This window comes from Oncorhynchus clarkii, chromosome 29 (genome assembly GCF_045791955.1).
Source record: "Oncorhynchus clarkii lewisi isolate Uvic-CL-2024 chromosome 29, UVic_Ocla_1.0, whole genome shotgun sequence".
Lineage (NCBI taxonomy): Eukaryota > Metazoa > Chordata > Actinopteri > Salmoniformes > Salmonidae > Oncorhynchus > Oncorhynchus clarkii.
The window spans coordinates 28,018,337-28,036,892 of NC_092175.1; the positions used below are offsets into that span (position 1 = coordinate 28,018,337).

At 40.3% G+C, this 18,556-nt stretch overlaps 1 protein-coding gene across 1 annotated transcript; it reads right to left on the bottom strand.

Moving 5' to 3' along the window:
* Window positions 1-1,049: 1,049 nt before the first annotated feature.
* Window positions 1,050-9,111, bottom strand: LOC139388576 (vesicle-associated membrane protein 2-like). The gene is made up of 5 exons (XM_071135320.1): window positions 8,985-9,111; window positions 3,835-3,937; window positions 3,463-3,621; window positions 3,232-3,283; window positions 1,050-3,013 (listed from the first exon to the last, which is right to left on the bottom strand). Coding segments are annotated over exons 1-5 (333 nt in total). The 5' UTR covers window positions 8,987-9,111; the 3' UTR covers window positions 1,050-2,996.
* Window positions 9,112-18,556: the final 9,445 nt, after the last annotated feature.

The window sequence follows — 18,556 nt, forward strand, 5'->3', positions numbered from 1 at the left end:
TCTATTTGCCGGGTATGACATGTTGACTAAGATCTGAAAGGGTTAAAAAGTCATGTGACTAGGTATTTTGGGTTAAGGGTATGCTTTTAAAAACAGGTACCAGTACTATTGCTGTTAAAGTGACCCGGGTAAAATATGTTGTGTTCCTCTACTTGTTTTTGATGGCAGTTGGCAGCATAAGAAAGAAGACCTGGTCTTTGGTAATTTCCCTCTGAATTAGTTTGCTCTACTTAAGTGGATTAAAGGGGGAGGGTGGGGGATATGCTTCACAGGGAGATAATGGATAAGGCCATTCCCATTAACATGTGTGTGATAGAGAGAGAGCGAGAGAGGGGGGGGGGGGGGAGAGGGAGAGAGAGCGAGAGAGAGAGAGAGAGAGAGAGAGAGAGAGAGAGAGAGGAGAAAGAAAGAGAGAGTGAGGGGGCGAGAGAAAGAGCAAGGGAATATCTGTGTCGTTTATTCATAAAGTGATGCGTGGTTGGGGGGGGAGGCTCTGCCAGTTAATATTCCTTGAGCATACCTGGAAAAATGGCAAACTTGACCAGTCTGAAAAAGTCAGTGGGCTAATCTGTTACCTCACCACTCTGCTCATCGAATTCAGTTGTCATGGAAACAGCTTGCCCACATCGGTGAGGTCTAAGTGGCCTAATCTGTCAAGATAAACTAGGGATATTCCCAGGGCGGCAGTGTTTCACCAACACACACTCACACACACATTCACAGTGTAGGATCCTGAATCAGTGAGGGGGGAGCTGGGGACGGAGGTGAAACAGGAGGATGTAGGAAGTATGCAGATCCGGTGGAACAGAGGGGAAGAGGTCATGTTGAAGTGACATAACCTATGGGAACAACTATATATCCCACAGTTCCAGGGGTCTTTCTGTTACTACTCATAACGTAGGCTAACAGAGCTGGCAGATCGATAGCACTAGCAACAGGTAAGCCTTTACAGGGACATGGGACAAGAGGTAACCATGCAAGAGCAATCCACTAAGACCATACCATTAAGGGCACCAATGAGAAAATAACAGAAAATAAAAGCCTCTCCCTAGTTTCTTGGCAGTGTTTATCTTACAGAGGTAAACCGCAAAAAGACACATACACGCAAACAGGTAGAGAGGAGCTCACTGCTCACAGCAGTTAGTGAAGCCCTGCTTGAGTTCAGTCTCCTCTTTACCTGTCTGCTTCACACAAACACAAACATATGCTATATAAAATATACTCTATTACTATGTTTAAAAAAGAAAAAGGCAGTAACTAGGGAGAAATGAAAGAAAGAGAGAGAACCACAGCACTAGCTAAACGCTCACTCTATCTTGTGTGCTGGAATGCTAAGACGTTTTTCATGACATTTCTAGGAATGTTCACTTAAGTTTTACAGCAACTCTGAATCTGTCGATGAAGCTGGTACCCATGACCCAAGTTAGTCCCTTTCTCTAGATCATCTTGTTCTGCTACTGTTTGTCTATGCCAGTTGCTTCATCTATCTTAATACTTGTACCTTCACTTTCAAATAAGGCTGAGTTGTCTGTGTATGTGCTCATCAATAGGTGAGGTTTTGCTGCAAGAGGTTCTCTCTCTGCCGGTCATTCTGTTGACAAGTCAGACAGCGGTCATTCTGTTGACCAGTCAGACAGCGGTCATTCTGTTGACCAGTCAGACAGCGGTCATTCTGTTGACCAGTCAGACAGCGCCATCAATATCAAAGTTCTTTGTGCATTTCACACCACCTAACCGTTTTCAGTCCCCCTACACAATATAAAGAGTGGATTTGAACATTTTGACCATTAAGGTGATACGTTTTGATTAGAGACTAAGGCTTTACTGTGTCATTGTGATTATTTAGTTAGTAATGACATCTCTGTCGGATTGGTCCATTGTCACAGCAACTTTATGCAATTTTATGTTGCTGAAATGAACAAATGAATCCGGTTCAAATTATGATCCACCAAACAAAAACTAGTCAGCCCTCCTTTCTATCAGTATTGTTATTTTCCCCACTCTGGCTTGTTATATTGATTTCTACAATAATATTTACGGTTACTTTATACAGGCTATCTATTTTCTGTTTTCAAAGATACTTACACATACCTGTGCTACAGTGACAGCATTTGTACTAGACTGCCATCAAGGAATGTTCTCGAAATAAGACACTAAGTAAAATAAAAAACATCTACAGACATTGGTCCAACTCTAATGGTAGTTTAAAAAGAGAAGGTATATGACTAGGAAACAGCAGACAGGGAGACAGAAACGAAAACAAAGAGAAAGAGTGAAAGGATTCTGAAGAGACGGTAAATGGCTAAATGGTATAGAAGAGAGAAAGTGATGGAGAAGCAAAAGATGGGAGAAGAGGATGGGAATATTGATAAAGTACCTCGGTTAAAGGAGACTATGTCACGGTGCAAAGATGCACCTATACTCTATGTGATACAGAGCAAGAGAGAGAAATCCAGAGACAGGCAGAGACAGTGAGAGAGAATGTGCAAGATATGCACACTCTGATTAATAGGCAGCAGTTCAAATCTGAAGCATAAGTAAAATGAATACAACAATTAAAAAATACAAAACGCACACCCACACACAACCTACAAAAACATTATATCAGAATAAAACTCTACAAAGAACTATATATGTGTCTGGTATATAACAATTATCACCAGGGTCATCATTTTCCTTTTCTGTTGTTGTCATCGGTAACAATCACAACAAGTATTGGAGTCTAGTATGAACGACAGATTAGAAAAGCAGGAAGTATTTACAAAGGAGGCAGGTCCACAGATTTACAGGACATAGACTGACAGGAGTCCAGAGGTGAGGCGGTGGAAGCAGGGGCTGAGGGGGTCAGGGCGTTCAGGGCAGGGTCATATTGAGACTATTTAGGAGCAATTTAATGAATTCAACGTTAGTGGATCATTTCCTCGTCAATTTAAATAATTTTCTGTTGCAAGGAAGCGGGCAGTCTTGACTGCAGACTGGGGTAGGAGCCACTCATCTTAGGTGCTGAAGTAGACTGGAGAGAGATAATTAGAGAGAAAGAAAGAGGAGAGAGCGAGAGAGAGAGAGAGAGAGAGAGAGAGAGAGAGAGAGAGAGAGAGAGAGAGAGAGAGAGAGAGAGAGAGAGAGAGAGAGAGAGAGAGAGAGAGAGAAATATATATATATAATTTTTAAGCAGAGAGTATATCTTCATTCAAACTGCCATGGCAGGAAGAGTGTGGGTGTGAACCTTACCGATGAGGACAATGAGGACAATCGCACATATCAGCCCCAGGATAATCATCATCTAGAGGAAGCAGAGTTGGAAATGGAGAGGCAGTAAATCAGGGGGGATGAAACATGAGGTTAATCACAAAGTATACTTTTAATTCATTTAATTATGTTTTAACATGAGTCTTAAAAGCCTCAAAGGAAATTACTATTATCATGAATTAATGTACTATCTATCCCAGTCTATACCCTTACCTTGGCATTCTTCCACCAATACTTGTTCTTGAGTTTTGCAGCGCTGGTCTCGAACTGTGAGGCTCCAGCCTGCAGAGCATCGGCCCGATCATCCAGCTCTGACAGCTTCTGATCACGCTCCAGAACCTTATCCACGTTTACACGCATGATATCCACCACCTGGGGAGGGAAGAAACATGGGCCGAAAACAGACAGGGTGAATCACTCAATCATCTCAGACTGAGTAATGTATTGTTTACATTAGTGTGTTGGACACGCATTCATCCAGTCCATGTCAGCTTGTGACTATTCACAGCATGTGAGCAATGTAAAGATATTTCTGTGGGTCAGTACGTGTGTAATACAAGGTGAGTGTGTCTGCATGTTCCTCACCTCATCCACCTGAGCCTGTGTCTGTTGCAGGCGGCGGTTGCTGGTGAGGTTGGGAGGGGGCGCCGCTCCATCTGCGGGGGCGCCGGCAGCAGCTGGGGCAGACCTGTCAATCAAACACAACTCGTCAGTCTATTCACCTTCAATGATGTAAGAATGAACATGTAGTAATGCATGCATCTACTAAATAGGCAAACCAATCCCTTTGGTACATAAAAGTCAAATAAGTTACTATCAAATCATGGCTGCTTGGAATTATCCTTTTCTTTTTCAAGTCTTCTACTCCACTAGCCAGCACCTCGCCTAAACAGGTGTGCGTTTCTTTCGCCTCCAGATTGCTTGGAATTATCCACCATCACAGTACTCACTGAGGCTGAATCTCAACCTTATAGGTTTGGATCAAGTCAACAGCTTGACTGGATGATGGGAAAGGTAGGCAGAATATCTCTCTTTAATGAGCCTCAACAGGCTGAATGGTTTATAAATACTGAACATTAACATCCAACACCAGGATCTAAGGGCCTAGATAAAATGATCCACCAAGCATGAAATACAATGATAAGAATCAGCTGTGCTTACAACTCTTTTCCACTGTATTCATAACACCCACTACTGAAGCACATTCAGTGAGGTTCTGAATGAATCCAAACCATCACATTCTCTGGTTCTATTTTGTGAAGTGCACCAGTCCCTCCTGCAGAAAAGCACCCCACAACATGATGCTGCCACCCCCGTGCTTCACGGTTGGGATGGTGTTCTTCGGCTTGCAAGCCTCCCCCTTTTTCCTCCAAACATAACGATGGTCATTATGGCCAAACAGTTATATTTTTGTTTCGTCAGACCAGAGGACATTTCTCTAAAAATGCCTTTTTTATGGCGGTTTTGGAGCAGTGGCATCTTCCTTGCGGAACGCCCTTTCAGTTTATGTCGATATAGGACTCATTTTACTGTGGATATAGATACTTTTGTACCTGTTTCCTCCAGCATCTTCACAAGGTCCTTTGCTGTTGTTCTGGGATTGATTTGCACTTTTTGCACCAAAGTACGTTCATCTCTAGGAGACAGAACGCGTCTCCTTCCTGAGCGGTTTGATGGCTGCGTGGTCCCATGGTGTTTATACTTGCATACTATTCTTTGTACAGATGAATGTGGTACCTTGGAAATTGCTCCCAAGAATGAACCAGACTTGTGGAGGTCTACAATTTGTTTCTGAGTTATTGGCTGATTTCTTTTGATTTTCCCATGATGTCAAGCAAAGAGGCACTGAGTATGAAAGTAGGCCCTGAAATACATCGACAGGTACACCTCCAATTGACTCAAATTATCTCAATTAGCCTATCAGAAGCTTTTAAAGCCATGACATTATTTTCTGGAATTTTCCAAGCTGTTTAAAGGCACAGTCAACTTAGTGTATGTAAACTTCTGACCCACTGGAATTGCGATACAGTGAATTATAGGTTAAATAATCTGTCAAAACAATTGTCGGAAAAATGACTTGTGTCATGCACAAAGTAGATGTCCTAATTGACTTTCCAAAACTATAGTTTGTTAACAAGAAATTAGTGGAGTGGTTGAAAAACAAGTTTTAATGACTCCAACCTAAGTGTATGTAAACTTCCCACTTAAACGGTATCTTTTTTTTTGTTTCGGTGTGATGATGGCGTGTATTGTGTCTCGTCAGTATTTCCAGCACCCAAGTAGAGCAATAGTTGTGTAACTGTAACTGCACCCCCAAGCAGGGGTCATACACTGTAAACTAAATGGCTTTAGGGAAGTAGTCATTTTCATAATAGCTCTAACTGTATGTGAGAGTGAGTATCAAACTCAATGTTATTTCATTTGAAGTCTCTGTAGCCTTTTTATTATTGTATAATCATAGGGGTATTATAGGGATAAGTGGGAAATAATGAATACACAGCGTTGAGTATGAACCGCTTTCAATCTTGTTTCTCAACTACATCTTGAGGCTGCCTCCTGTCGGTAGTGACCCTCTTCCTCCAGCAGAGTGAGACAAAACTCAGTATAAAGGTCACCTTTAAGTCCGTCACACACAGCTAATCTCCATGTGGCTACAAATCCTTCTGTACACTCCTGATGTTTTCGTTTGCCTGGCTTTATCAGTCCAAAGCAAGCCCTGTCTGGAAACACTAATTTTCTGGCTTGTGCCATTTTGCCACATTAATCATTATGCTACCCAAGTCGTATGTATTTTACTGGGAGCCTCCATTATGTTAGTGATGTCTAGGTTGGTCGTGTTCTTTCTCATCTTGTTTACAGGCCAAATCCTGCCCAGTCTCTTTCACCTTCACTGCAGAAGGGGCCATCGTCACTGCGCCGCGAGGAAAAGCCAGATGAACGATGGATGAGGACGGTTATTGGCAACTCACCCTGTGTGTTTTGTAGATCATTGCCTACAACAACCATTGTTTTCTCAGGGACTCGTGATAAAAGCAGAGGGTGGATTGTGTGCACAGTGACGGGGAAAATATTCAATGTGAACGACAAAATGTATTGTGTAAGCTAGCCTTGGAAATAAGACTAATGGAGTGACGACAGCAGCCTTGGGGGAAATCCAGGGCAAGACCATGCTGTAAAGGGGTTACCATGAATTTGACAGTAGTACAGGCAGCTTGGTGGCAATTAAAAGTCTGTATATCATATTAAAGTACACCTACTGTGATATACATATGGTATCAAATCAAGTACAGTGCCGTACATTTTACTGTATTATACTGTGGAAAAGTAAATGCTACCGTGATTGGAATGAATTCATTGATTCATTCATTGAGGGGAGAGGTTTGTATTTCACAGTATTTTTCTGTTATTACAACGGATTGGTGCAAGCAGGTTTACTGCTAGGTAAAGTGTTCACACATTACATCATTTTAATGAATATTTGGTGTTTTATATCACTTGCACTTCTAAAGGCCTTAACAGAGGCTTCTAAATTGGCAGTGACTACAGGGCAAAACAGAGCAAAAGAACTTCAAAACGCTCAACCATTTAAGGTTTAAGACTTGCTACCACTCCAATCTCTCCACTATTCCGTTTAAATTGATGGGGCTGGCTCTAAAACCAAATAGAAGTTAAATTGGCACAACATTCTTACTCGCAGGTGCAGCGAATATGCCTTAAAATATGTTAATGAGCCAGAAACAACAATACCATGCATCAAACTAGTGGTCAAAGGTTTTTGTCAGTCTAAAGATACAGTACGGTACTGTATTCTGTGGGATGGATTTACAGTAAGAATCGAAATAGAGCCATTTCCCCACAAGACTCCATAATTTACAATATGCTGCAGTAAAAGGTTTCAGAGTTGTTTTACTGATAATACCTAAAATTACTATATTAATTACAGTTTTATTTACAGTGCAGGCCTAACTCACATTGGCAACGTCCTCAACCAATATGATGAAAAAAAACGTCCCTTGTCAAGCAAATCAGTATATCAGCCAGTTAACAGTTCATATTCCCTTTGAAAAACAGCTGTCATGCTCTGTTTGATCATTCTACACACACGCACACGACAATTAGCCTTTTGTTATTAATAGGCAACTACATTAACTAGTAGGCCTAAATACACGTCTTTCTTCACTTTAAATGACCGATTGACATAAACATTCAAATGAAGCATTTACAAATAGTATTTCATCCATTACGAGACAGCGCTCACACACACCATAGTCACAAAGTGGACTAGCCTGTAAATCGGTTTCAGCACCGTGGGAAAACAACGAAAGGCAGCGCTGTCCAGTGTTGAAAAGTAGGATTGGCACGGGCGTTGCATGGTTCCCCAACATTTCTCCCATTTAAGTTAGCATAAAGAGAGGGGGTTTCATGTTTGTTGAAAAGGTGAGGGTGGTCCTTAGTTTCGTTTGAAAGCAATGTCACCACCAATTTATCGGGGGCGTTAACAGTGAGAAAATAGGATACATGCATAACCAATGGTATGGTTACATGTGTTTATCAACAGCATGTTGAAGATGTAACATTGACATTTGTTGCCTGGCCTCAACGAGATGTACCGGTAGTCTGTTTCAACACCTTGTTTGTATGCACGAATCAACAGAGAAAAGACTAACACGGCCATCTTCCCTGGCAGTGAAACACCTGCGTCCTGTAACCTAGCAGTCGCAAAAAAAACAAAAAATACAGACGAGGTAACATAGTAGGGCTATAGCCTGTCAAGGAAAGGATCAGAAAACGGTCACATCCCCAGTGTAGCCTTGAGTCCTCAAATAAAATACTTAAATCGCGCGACAATCGACAGATATGAGCGTCAGTTACCCCCACCCCCACCGTTGGTTAGCAATATCAAGTAGGCTAAACCCATAAAATGGCTAATAATAGTAACCTCTACATCCATTACATCCAAGATAATATGGATGTGTTGCTTCTCTAATAAGATGTTAAACATGTTGAATTAAATAAAATATGTTTTTAGGTCGAAGTTGCTCATAATAAGTGTATTTTGAGCAGTATCCATTCATTTGTCTAGAAAGGAATAGCAGAAACCAATCCAAATAGCCAAATTAGAAATGTGTAGGTTTTCTACTTTCAATTCCAATGTAATTTTACAAATGGATATTCAGATAGCCTACAGACGAATAAACGGACGTCAACCCATTCAAATCAAACCAGTTCAACCCGGAGAAAATGCGTGCATGTCCAATTCCAATGATAAGAAAATACATATTTTAAATGTGAATAAATATACCTAATTATAAATAGCCAACGTGACTGAAATATGTTGTAAGGAAATATGGCTGACAACAGGGGCCAATGAGTAACCGTTATTCGACGCCTATGGAATAGCCTATAGGCTAATGTTGGATATATCCCATTTAACCTATGTGTGTTATAATGTGTTGTCAGTAAATGTTGATAAATAAACATCAAATAGTAAATATAGTTCATCAACACAATGATAATGCAATTATAGTGGTCTTTAACCCTGACGCACGATTTAAATGCCATATATGCCTTGGAGACAATTGTTAATTTAATTGGCTTTCTAAAACCATTTCTGAACAACAAATAGGCTTGCACCCTGCTGCCCACCGACCATGGAATGATACATTCACATTAGACATCAAGCAAACAAAGAAAATACATGTCACCAGTAGGTTAGGCAACAGGGTGATACTCACATTTCTTATGATGGTTTATTAATGTACGCAAATCCGACTGGAATGTAGGCTATTCGCCTAATAAGTGGCTATTGAGTGGGCTGCCTTCAGCGCTCTTTTTTCCTCTCGCTCCCTCTCAATTGATTCCCTCTTCTGGCGTTTTATATAGGAGGGAGTGATAATGTTTACCACCAATATGTGTTTATTTCCCCTTGTAAATGTTCCCCTTTTCTCCGTTCGTGTGCTTCTTTTATGCCGCACCTCGCCAATATCGTTTTATTATAACTGAGCTACAGCTAGACTCCTCTGTGTCAGTACTGTAATGAACATGTAATAAACAGACACTTGGATTAGGGGAACGAAAATGGCTTGATGACGTCATTCGTCATCCAGGGAGCCGCAGGTTTAAAGGGGTGGTCAACCAAAGGAATGGAAGACATATGGCAGTGTGCCCATATACGGTCAAGGTTTACCAGGGGTTGATCAGTTTTAAAATCCATAAAATCTTAATGGTTAGGAAACTATGTCTCATTGAAAACCATAATGTATTAGTTGAAAAGGCAGAGTGGCCTATTGTCATTTTGAGGGTGGACCTCATTAAAGGTGGATGGAACGTCAACAAAATGGCGTTCCTTGTATAGGGGTGGGATGAAACTCCAGCCTCATTGAAACCAGCAGGTTAATCCCGAGAATTGAGATTTAACTACCGTGGTGTATGAAGGTTGGATATTTTTTATTTACTTTTTACCTTTATTTAACGCCACTACTGTGGCGTCTACAGGTTGGATATTTTTATTTAATTTTTTTATTTAACCTTTATGTAACTAGGCAAATCAGATATTAACCTGATATTAATGCCTGTCAACACTTCCATAGTCTACAGTGGTGGAAAAAGTACCCAATTTTCATACTTGAGTGAAGATACCTTAATAGAAAATGACTCAGGTAAAAGTGAAAGTCTCCCAATAAAATACTACTTGAGTAAAAGTCAAAAAGTTATTTGTTTTAAATATACTTAAGTATCAAAAGGACCGAAGACAGCCTTTAAACAAAGTTACTTTTTAACATGTTTTTCATGTCTTAAAACTGTTTTACTTTTGTTAAATCATTTGTACACATTTTAAAGGCTTTTACAGAATTTGATGTTTTTTACAAGAAAAATTACTTTTATTCATGGTTGTTTCTATTGTTTTTAACAACATGTACTTAATTTTTTAAAAATGTAATACTCGAATGCTGTTTTATGATTTTATGACGTTTTTATGTGTATAAACGATGTAAACGAAAATGAGCGGTTTTTAAAGGAAATTGATCAATAAAAACTTTCCAAAAGAAAAAAAAGTATAAAAAGTAAATGTACTTCCTAAAATATACTTAAGTATCAAAGGTAAAAGTACAATTATAAATCATTTCAAATGCCTTATATTTAGCAAACAGCACATTTTTTTTTTTTTTTTTAATTTGCAGATAGCCAGGTGCACACTCCAACACTCAGACTTAATTTACAAACAAAGCAGTGTTTGGTGAGTCCGCCAGATCAGATGCAGTAGGGATGACCAGGGAATTTGTCTTCAAATGCGTGAATTAGACCATTTTCCTGTCCTGCTAAACATTCAACATGTAACGAGTACTTTTGGGTGTCAGGGAAATTGTATGGAGTAGAAAGTACATTATTTAGGCATGTAAGTGCAGTAAAAGTAAAAGTTGTCAAAAATATCAAATATAATATAAAATGATATAAAATATCAGAAAAATATATATTATTTAACTACAGCCGACTCCAGACTGTATATTATGTTGCTGATTGAGGGAACTGTCCTAAATCTGTAAGCAATCACGCTGAAGCGAGCCTAATAGTGATAACTGTGAACCTCTTTTGAATGAAAGATATTAACAGGCGGAATCTCTATCCACTTTTGGTCAATTACGTTGTCGTCCCCGCAGGACTCGTCCACCCAAATTTCCGGTTTCCACTAGTTACCACAAACACAAAGACAAATTGAACAAATTCTTAAATATTTTTTGTTGTTGCTTTTTGGTCTTAATTTAAGGTTAGGATTAGGCATAAAGTAAACAGTGTGGTTAGGGTTGAGGTTAAGTTTAAAATCAGATTTTAAAAAGAGAAATTGTAGAAATGGGCTTTTGGGCTGTGATACCTAATGACGACCCCAGTTTCCTCCACTGGAAAGCAAAACATATATACAGTACCAGTCAAAAGTTTGGACACATCTACTCATTCAAGGGGTTTTCTTTATTTTACATTGTAGAATAATAGTGACGACATCAAAACTATAGAATAACACATATGGACTCATGTAGTAACCAAAAAAGTGAAGAAATCAAAATATATTTTAGATTCTTCAAAGTAGCCACGTTTCGCCTTGATGACAGCTTTGCAAACTCTTGGCATTCTCTCAACCAGCTTCATGAGGAATGCTTTTCCAACAGTCTTTAAGGAGTTCCCACATATGTAGAGCACTTGTTGGCTGCTTTTCCTTCACTCTGCGGTCCAACTCATCCCAAACCATCTCAATTGTGTTGAGGTCAGGTGATTGTGGAGGCCAGGTCATGTGATGCAGCACTCCATCTCTCTCCATCACTCAGGCTGGAGGTGTGTTTTGGGTCATTTTCCCGTGGAAAAACAAATGATAGTCCCACTAAGCGCAAATGATAGTCCCACTAAGCGCAGATCGGATGGCGTATCACTGCAGAATGCTGGGGTAGCCATGCTGGTTAAGTATGCCTTGAATTCTAAATAAATCACAGACAGTGTCACCAGCAAAGTACCCCCAAACCATCACACCTCCTCCTCTATGCTTCACGGTGGGAACCACACATGCAGAGATCACATACTTTGCGTCTCACTGGAACCAAAAATCTCAAATTTGGACTCATCAGACAAAAGGATAGATTTCCACCGGTCTAATGTCCATTGCTCATGTTTCATGGCGCAAGCAAGTCTCTTCTTATTATTGGTGTCCTTTAGTAGTGGTGTCTTTGCAGCAATTCGACCATGATGGCCTGATTCACGCAGTCCCCTCTGAACAGTTGATGTTGAGATGTGTCTGTTACTTGAACTCTGTGAAGCATTTATTTGGGCTGCAGTCTGAGGTGCAGTTAACTCTAATGAACTTATTCTCTGCAGCAGAGGTAACTCTGGGTCTTCCTTTCCTGTGGCAGTCCTCATGAGAGCCAGTTTCATCATAGCGCTTGATTTTTTTGCGACTGCACTTGAAGAAACTTTCAAAGTTCTTGAAATGTTCCGTATTGACTGACCTTCATGTCTTAAAGTAATGATGGACTGTCATTTCTCTTTGCTTATATGAGCTGTTCTTGCAATAATATGGACTTGGCCTTTTACCAAATAGGGCTATCTTCTGTATACCACCCCGACCTTGTCGCAACACAACTGATTGGCTCAAACAAGATGCACCTGTTAATTGAAATGCATTCCAGGTGATTACCTCATGAAGCTGATTGAGAGAATTCTAAGAGTGTGCAAAGCTGTCATCCAGGCAAAGGGTGGCTACTTTGAAGAATCTAAAATCAAAAAATATATTTGGATTTGTTTAACACTTTTTTGGTTACTACATGATTCCATATGTGTTATTTGATAGGTTTGATGTCTTCACTATTATTCTACAATTTAGAAAATAGCAAAAAATAAAGAAAAACCCTGGAATGAGTTGGTGTGTCCAAACTTTTGATTGATATTGTATATTTAAGCAATAAAGCCCAAGCGGGTCTTAAGTGACTTGCCTAGATAAATAAAAAATATGGCCAATATACCATGGCTAAGGGCTGTTCTTTATGCACGATGCAACGCGGAGTACCACATACCCCTGAAGTGCCTTATTGCTATTATAAACTGGTTACCAATGTAATTAGAACAGTAAAATAACTGTTTTGTCATACCCGTGTACCACGGCTGTCAGCCAATCAGCATTCAGGGCTCGAAACACCCAGTTTATTCAAATAAAATAATACATTCCACTAGCTAGCTACATCCGTTATGTTACATTTTATTTAGTATCATTAGCCCATTTAACGTAATGTCATGCAACAAATATGTACTCTGGACAATAAGTGAAACCACATTACTTTATACAGCTAACATTATCCTCAATAATTCTAATATTATAGATTAATATATAAGTTTATGATCATATCCTACCTTGGGAATGGTATACATAGAACATTATTTATATTGTCATGTTTATTTACCCATGGTTGTGATTGGAGAGTAGTTGTTGCCTGGACTGGTTGCCTTTGTAAGCATACAGGTATGGGCTACATAGATTCAACCCCAGTTCTGAGTTGGCTGTTGTTTGCAGATCGTTTCATGATGCTCTGAAGAAATTGCTGCTGTACTATTTGTCAGATATTCACAATTTTATGTCAAGTATTTTATTTTTTTCATCAAAGAAGTCAGGCTTCCAAAAGTGGAAGGACATGCGCACCACTCTGTTTTTGTTGTTGTCGTCATTTTAGCAGACCAGAGTTGTAATGCCAGGGTTGTGGGTTCGATTCCCATGGGGGACAAGTATGAAAAATGTAGGCACTCACTACACTAGTGTCCTCCTTATCCAGAGCCACACTTCCTTTGAGCACAAGGGTGCCCTTTTGACATTAACAATGCGCTTTTGACTCATTTTTAAAATGTATTTTATTACGTTTACCTAGGCAAGTCAGTTAAGAACAAATACTTATTTACTTAATTTACTTATTTACTTACTTAATGACAGCCTACATACAGCCTTGATTCTAACCAGGGTGTCTGTAGTGACTACTCTAGCACTGAGATACAGTGCCTTAGACCACTGTGCCACTCGGGAGCCCTGAAGTTAACAATAAAAAATTACAAATTATAGGCCAAGTTAGCTAGCTGGAAAAAGGTATGGCCATATCACACAAGCATTTATTGTGAGACGCTAATACTAACTACATCGTAATATATTGGCAATACATTTCACATACACTGCTATATTGTGTTTGAGTGACTAATGACGACTCCAGATTGAAGGATGCTGCTGACAGTCAAGAATTTTGACAGGTTACCAGTATGGAGCGAGATAGCGGCCAAAAGGTTGAACATATGCATCGTTAAGATCGTAAGAAAGAAAGATCGTAAGTCAATTGTTAAGATTGTATGAAAAGCCATGCATGAAACATGAAATGTAAACGTTAAATTAGATCTGTAAACGTACAAACCCTATGTTACAACTATGAATGAACATTAACACGTTCAATTCTTACTTTACGCCTCCCTTTACTTGGTTACAGACCTTTTTTGTCAGTAATGCAAAGGACATGAAAGAAATGTAGCTAGTCGAAGCTAGCTAGTCATGTATGCTTTTTCTGTTGATGAGGGGAAACTGCCAAAACTCTGAAAGGTATTATTGTACGCCAGAATTGTGACACAAGATTTGTTCAAGCATAAAATGTTAGCCCGTAATCGTAACATGGTGTTTGTCTGTTCACAGGTGACATTTTCACAAGTGGCTTTTCTTATGATCCTGACAATTTACGTATGGATTTTCTTACGATCCTAACGATACGTACGTTCAACCTTTTGGCAGCTATCTGGCTCCATATACCAGCCAGTGGCCTTCATAGCACCCTATCCTACATTACCATCCTACACTATATATACAAAAGTATGTGGACACCCCTTCAAATTAGTGGATTCGACTATTTCAGCCATACCCGTTGCTGACAGGTGTATAAAATCGAGCAAACAGCCTTGTAATCTCCATAGACAAACAATAGCTGTATAATGGCCTTACTGAAAAGAGCTCAATTTCTGCCCTGCTGGAGCTGCCCCGTCAACTGTAAGTGCTGTTATTGTGAAGTGGAAACCTTTAGAAGCAACAACGGCTCAGCCGCGAGTGCTGAAGCACGTATCGCATAGAAATCATCTGTTCTCAGTTGCAACACTCACTACCAAGTTCCAAACTGCATCTGGAAGCAATGTCAGCACAAGCACTGTTTGTTGGAAGCTTCATTAAATGTGATTCCATGGTAGAGCAGCCACACACAAGCCTCACCATGCACAATGCCAAGTGTCGGCTGGCGTGGTGTAAAGCTTGGCGCTATTGGACTCTGGAGCAGAGGAAATGCGTTCTCTGGAGTGATGAGTCACGCTTCACCATCTGGCAGCCCAATGGACATATCTGGGTTTAGCGGATGCCAGGAGAACCGAAAGCATAGTGCCAACCGTATAGTTTGGTGGAGGAGGAATAGCGGTCTGGGGCTGTTTTTCATGGTTCGGGCTATGGCCCTTAGTTCCAGTGAAGGCAAATCTTAACGCACAACATACAACGACATTCTAGACAATTCTGTGCTTTCAACTTCGTTGAAACAGTTTTTGGAAGGTCCTTTCCTGTTCCAGTATGACGATGCCCCAGTGCAAAAAGCGAGGTCTATACAGAAATGGTTTGACCCGATTGGTGTGGAAGAACTTAACTGGCCTGCACACAGAGCCCTGAACTCAACCCCATCAAACACCTTTGGGATTAATTTGAACGCCGCCTGCGAGCCAGGCCTAATTGCCTAACATCAGTGCCCAACCTCACTAATGCTCTTGTGGCTGAATGGAAGCAAGTCTGTGTAGCAATGTTCCAATATCTAGAGGAAAGCCTTCTCAGAAGAGTAGAGGCTGTTATAGCAGCAAATGAATGACATGCTCGACAAGCAGGTGTCCACATACTTTTGGTCATGTAGTGTATCACCACTAGTTTGCACAGCTTATCGATATCTTGCCTACTGGAACCTATGAACCTTGTCAGTGAGGTTAGTTTGCTAATGTAAATGGCACGAACATGGCTAGCGTACTGTTAGGCTAACTAACTAGCTCGCTAGCTAGCTACAATTATTTACAGTGCCTTGCGAAAGTATTCGGCCCCCTTGAACTTTGCGACCTTTTGCCACATTTCAGGCTTCAAACATAAAGATATAAAACTGTATTTTTTTGTGAAGAATCAACAACAAGTGGGACACAATCATGAAGTGGAACGACATTTATTGGATATTTCAAACGTTTTTTAACAAATCAAAAACTGAAAAATTGGGCGTGCAAAATTATTCAGCCCCTTTACTTTCAGTGCAGCAAACTCTCTCCAGAAGTTCAGTGAGGATCTCTGAATGATCCAATGTTGACCTAAATGACTAATGATGATAAATACAATCCACCTGTGTGTAATCAAGTCTCCGTATAAATGCACCTGCACTGTGATAGTCTCAGAGGTCCGTTAAAAGCGCAGAGAGCATCATGAAGAACAAGGAACACACCAGGCAGGTCCGAGATACTGTTGTGAAGAAGTTTAAAGCCGGATTTGGATACAAAAAGATTTCCCAAGCTTTAAACATCCCAAGGAGCACTGTGCAAGCGATAATATTGAAATGGAAGTATCAGACCACTGCAAATCTACCAAGACCTGGCCGTCCCTCTAAACTTTCAGCTCATACAAGGAGAAGACTGATCAGAGATGCAGCCAAGAGGCCCATGATCACTCTGGATGAACTGCAGAGATCTACAGCTGAGGTGGGAGATTCTGTCCATAGGACAACAATCAGTTGTATATTGCACAAATCTGGCCTTTATGGAAGAGTGGCAAGAAGAAAGCCATTTCTTAAATATATCCATAAAAAGTGTTGTTTAACGTTTGCCACAAGCCACCTGGGAGACACACCAAACATGTGGAAGAAGGTGCTCTGGTCAGATGAAACCAAAATTGAACTTTTTGGCAACAATGCAAAACGTTATGTTTGGCGTAAAAGCAACACAGCTCATCACCCTGACCACACCATCCCCACTGTCAAACATGGTGGTGGCAGCATCATGGTTTGGGCCTGCTTTTCTTCAGCAGGGACAGGGAAGATGGTTAAAATTGATGGGAAGATGGATGGAGCCAAATACAGGACCATTCTGGAAGAAAACCTGATGGAGTCTGCAAAAGACCTGAGACTGGGACGGAGATTTGTCTTCCAACAAGACAATGATCCAAAACATAGAGCAAAATCTACAATGGAATGGTTCAAAAATAAACATATCCAGGTGTTAGAATGGCCAAGTCAAAGTCCAGACCTGAATCCAATCGAGAATCTGTGGAAAGAACTGAAAACTGCTGTTCACAAATGCTCTCCATCCAACCTCACTGAGCTCGAGCTGTTTTGCAAGGAGGAATGTGAAAAAATTTCAGTCTCTCGATGTGCAAAACTGATAGAGACATACCCCAAGCGACTTACAGCTGTAATCGCAGCAAAAGGTGGCACTACAAAGTATTAACTTAAGGGGGCTGAATAATTTTGCACGCCCAATTTTTCAGTTTTTGATTTGTTAAAAAAGTTTGAAATATCCAATAAATGTCGTTCCACTTCATGATTGTGTCCCACTTGTTGTTGATTCTTCACAAAAAAATACAGTGTTATATCTTTATGTTTGAAGCCTGAAATGTGGCAAAAGGTCGCAAAGTTCAAGGGGGCCGAATACTTTCGCAAGGCACTGTATATATACATAATTGGTTAGCTATGTCTTGTTAAAAATGGTAACTAGCCGTGCATGTCCAACTGGGTGTCCAACTGGGTGTCCAGGTGGGTGCCACCATCACTCGACTTCAGCTGTATATAAAGCTGGGTACCATGAGATATTGCTCTAAATCTGGTTTTCATCAGACAGCAACTTAGTTGAAAAGGAAAATTCAATGACTTAACTCTGGCTAAATACAGTACATTAAACACAGTGATGGGGTTGACTGATGACTCACTCTGAACTTATTTCCACTGCTCTATCGATCGCTCCATACATTCATCATTGAGAAGAAACTCTAGAGGGCTAGGAATCTCCTGGTATCTTCTTGCTTTGTAAAGTGTTGTAGCCTGTATGGAAATTGTTTTGCCGACATTGTTGGGGAGTAGTGAACTACAGTACATATAGTTCAACAAGTAATTGAACTACATTTTGCAGTAGCTTGGTAGTAATAAACTAAATTGAAATCTTGGTAGTGAAATCTTGGTAGTGTCTTCAGTTGATAATTACTTTTTTGCCATGTAGCAGTGTAGCTAATTACTGGAACTACACAATACTTTTTTTTTTTTACAAAAAGACAAAGAATATGGGTGTAGTAGGCAATGATTTCCTTTCTTTTTTGGGGCATCAGACCTACATAATTCGTATTTGAAACATATTTTTTGTGTCTAATAGGCTAAATGACATTCTGTTAATTAAATCAAATCAAATCAAATGTATTTATATAGCCCTTCGTACATCAGCTGATATCTCAAAGTGCTGTACAGAAACCCAGCCTAAAACCCCAAACAGCAAGTAATGCAGGTGTAGAAACACGGTGGCTAGGAAAAACTCCCTAGAAAGGCCAAAACCTAGGAAGAAACGTAGAGAGGAACCAGGCTATGTGGGGTGGCCAGTCCTCTTCTGGCTGTGCCGGGTGGAGATTATAACAGAACATGGCCAAGATGTTCAAATGTTCATAAATGACCAGCATGGTCGAATAATAATAAGGCAGAACAGTTGAAACTGGAGCAGCAGCACGGTCAGGTGGACTGGGGACAGCAAGGAGTCATCATGTCAGGTAGTC

What these genes read in the sequence shown, in the direction of transcription:
- LOC139388576 (XM_071135320.1), bottom strand. An exon ending in CACAGGCTCAGGTGGATGAG is followed by an intron (nt 3,622 to 3,834) that starts GTGAGGAACATG and finishes TTCCCTCCCCAG; the next exon opens with GTGGTGGATATCATGCGTGT. An exon ending in ATTGGTGGAAGAATGCCAAG is followed by an intron (nt 3,284 to 3,462) that starts GTAAGGGTATAG and finishes TGCTTCCTCTAG; the next exon opens with ATGATGATTATCCTGGGGCT.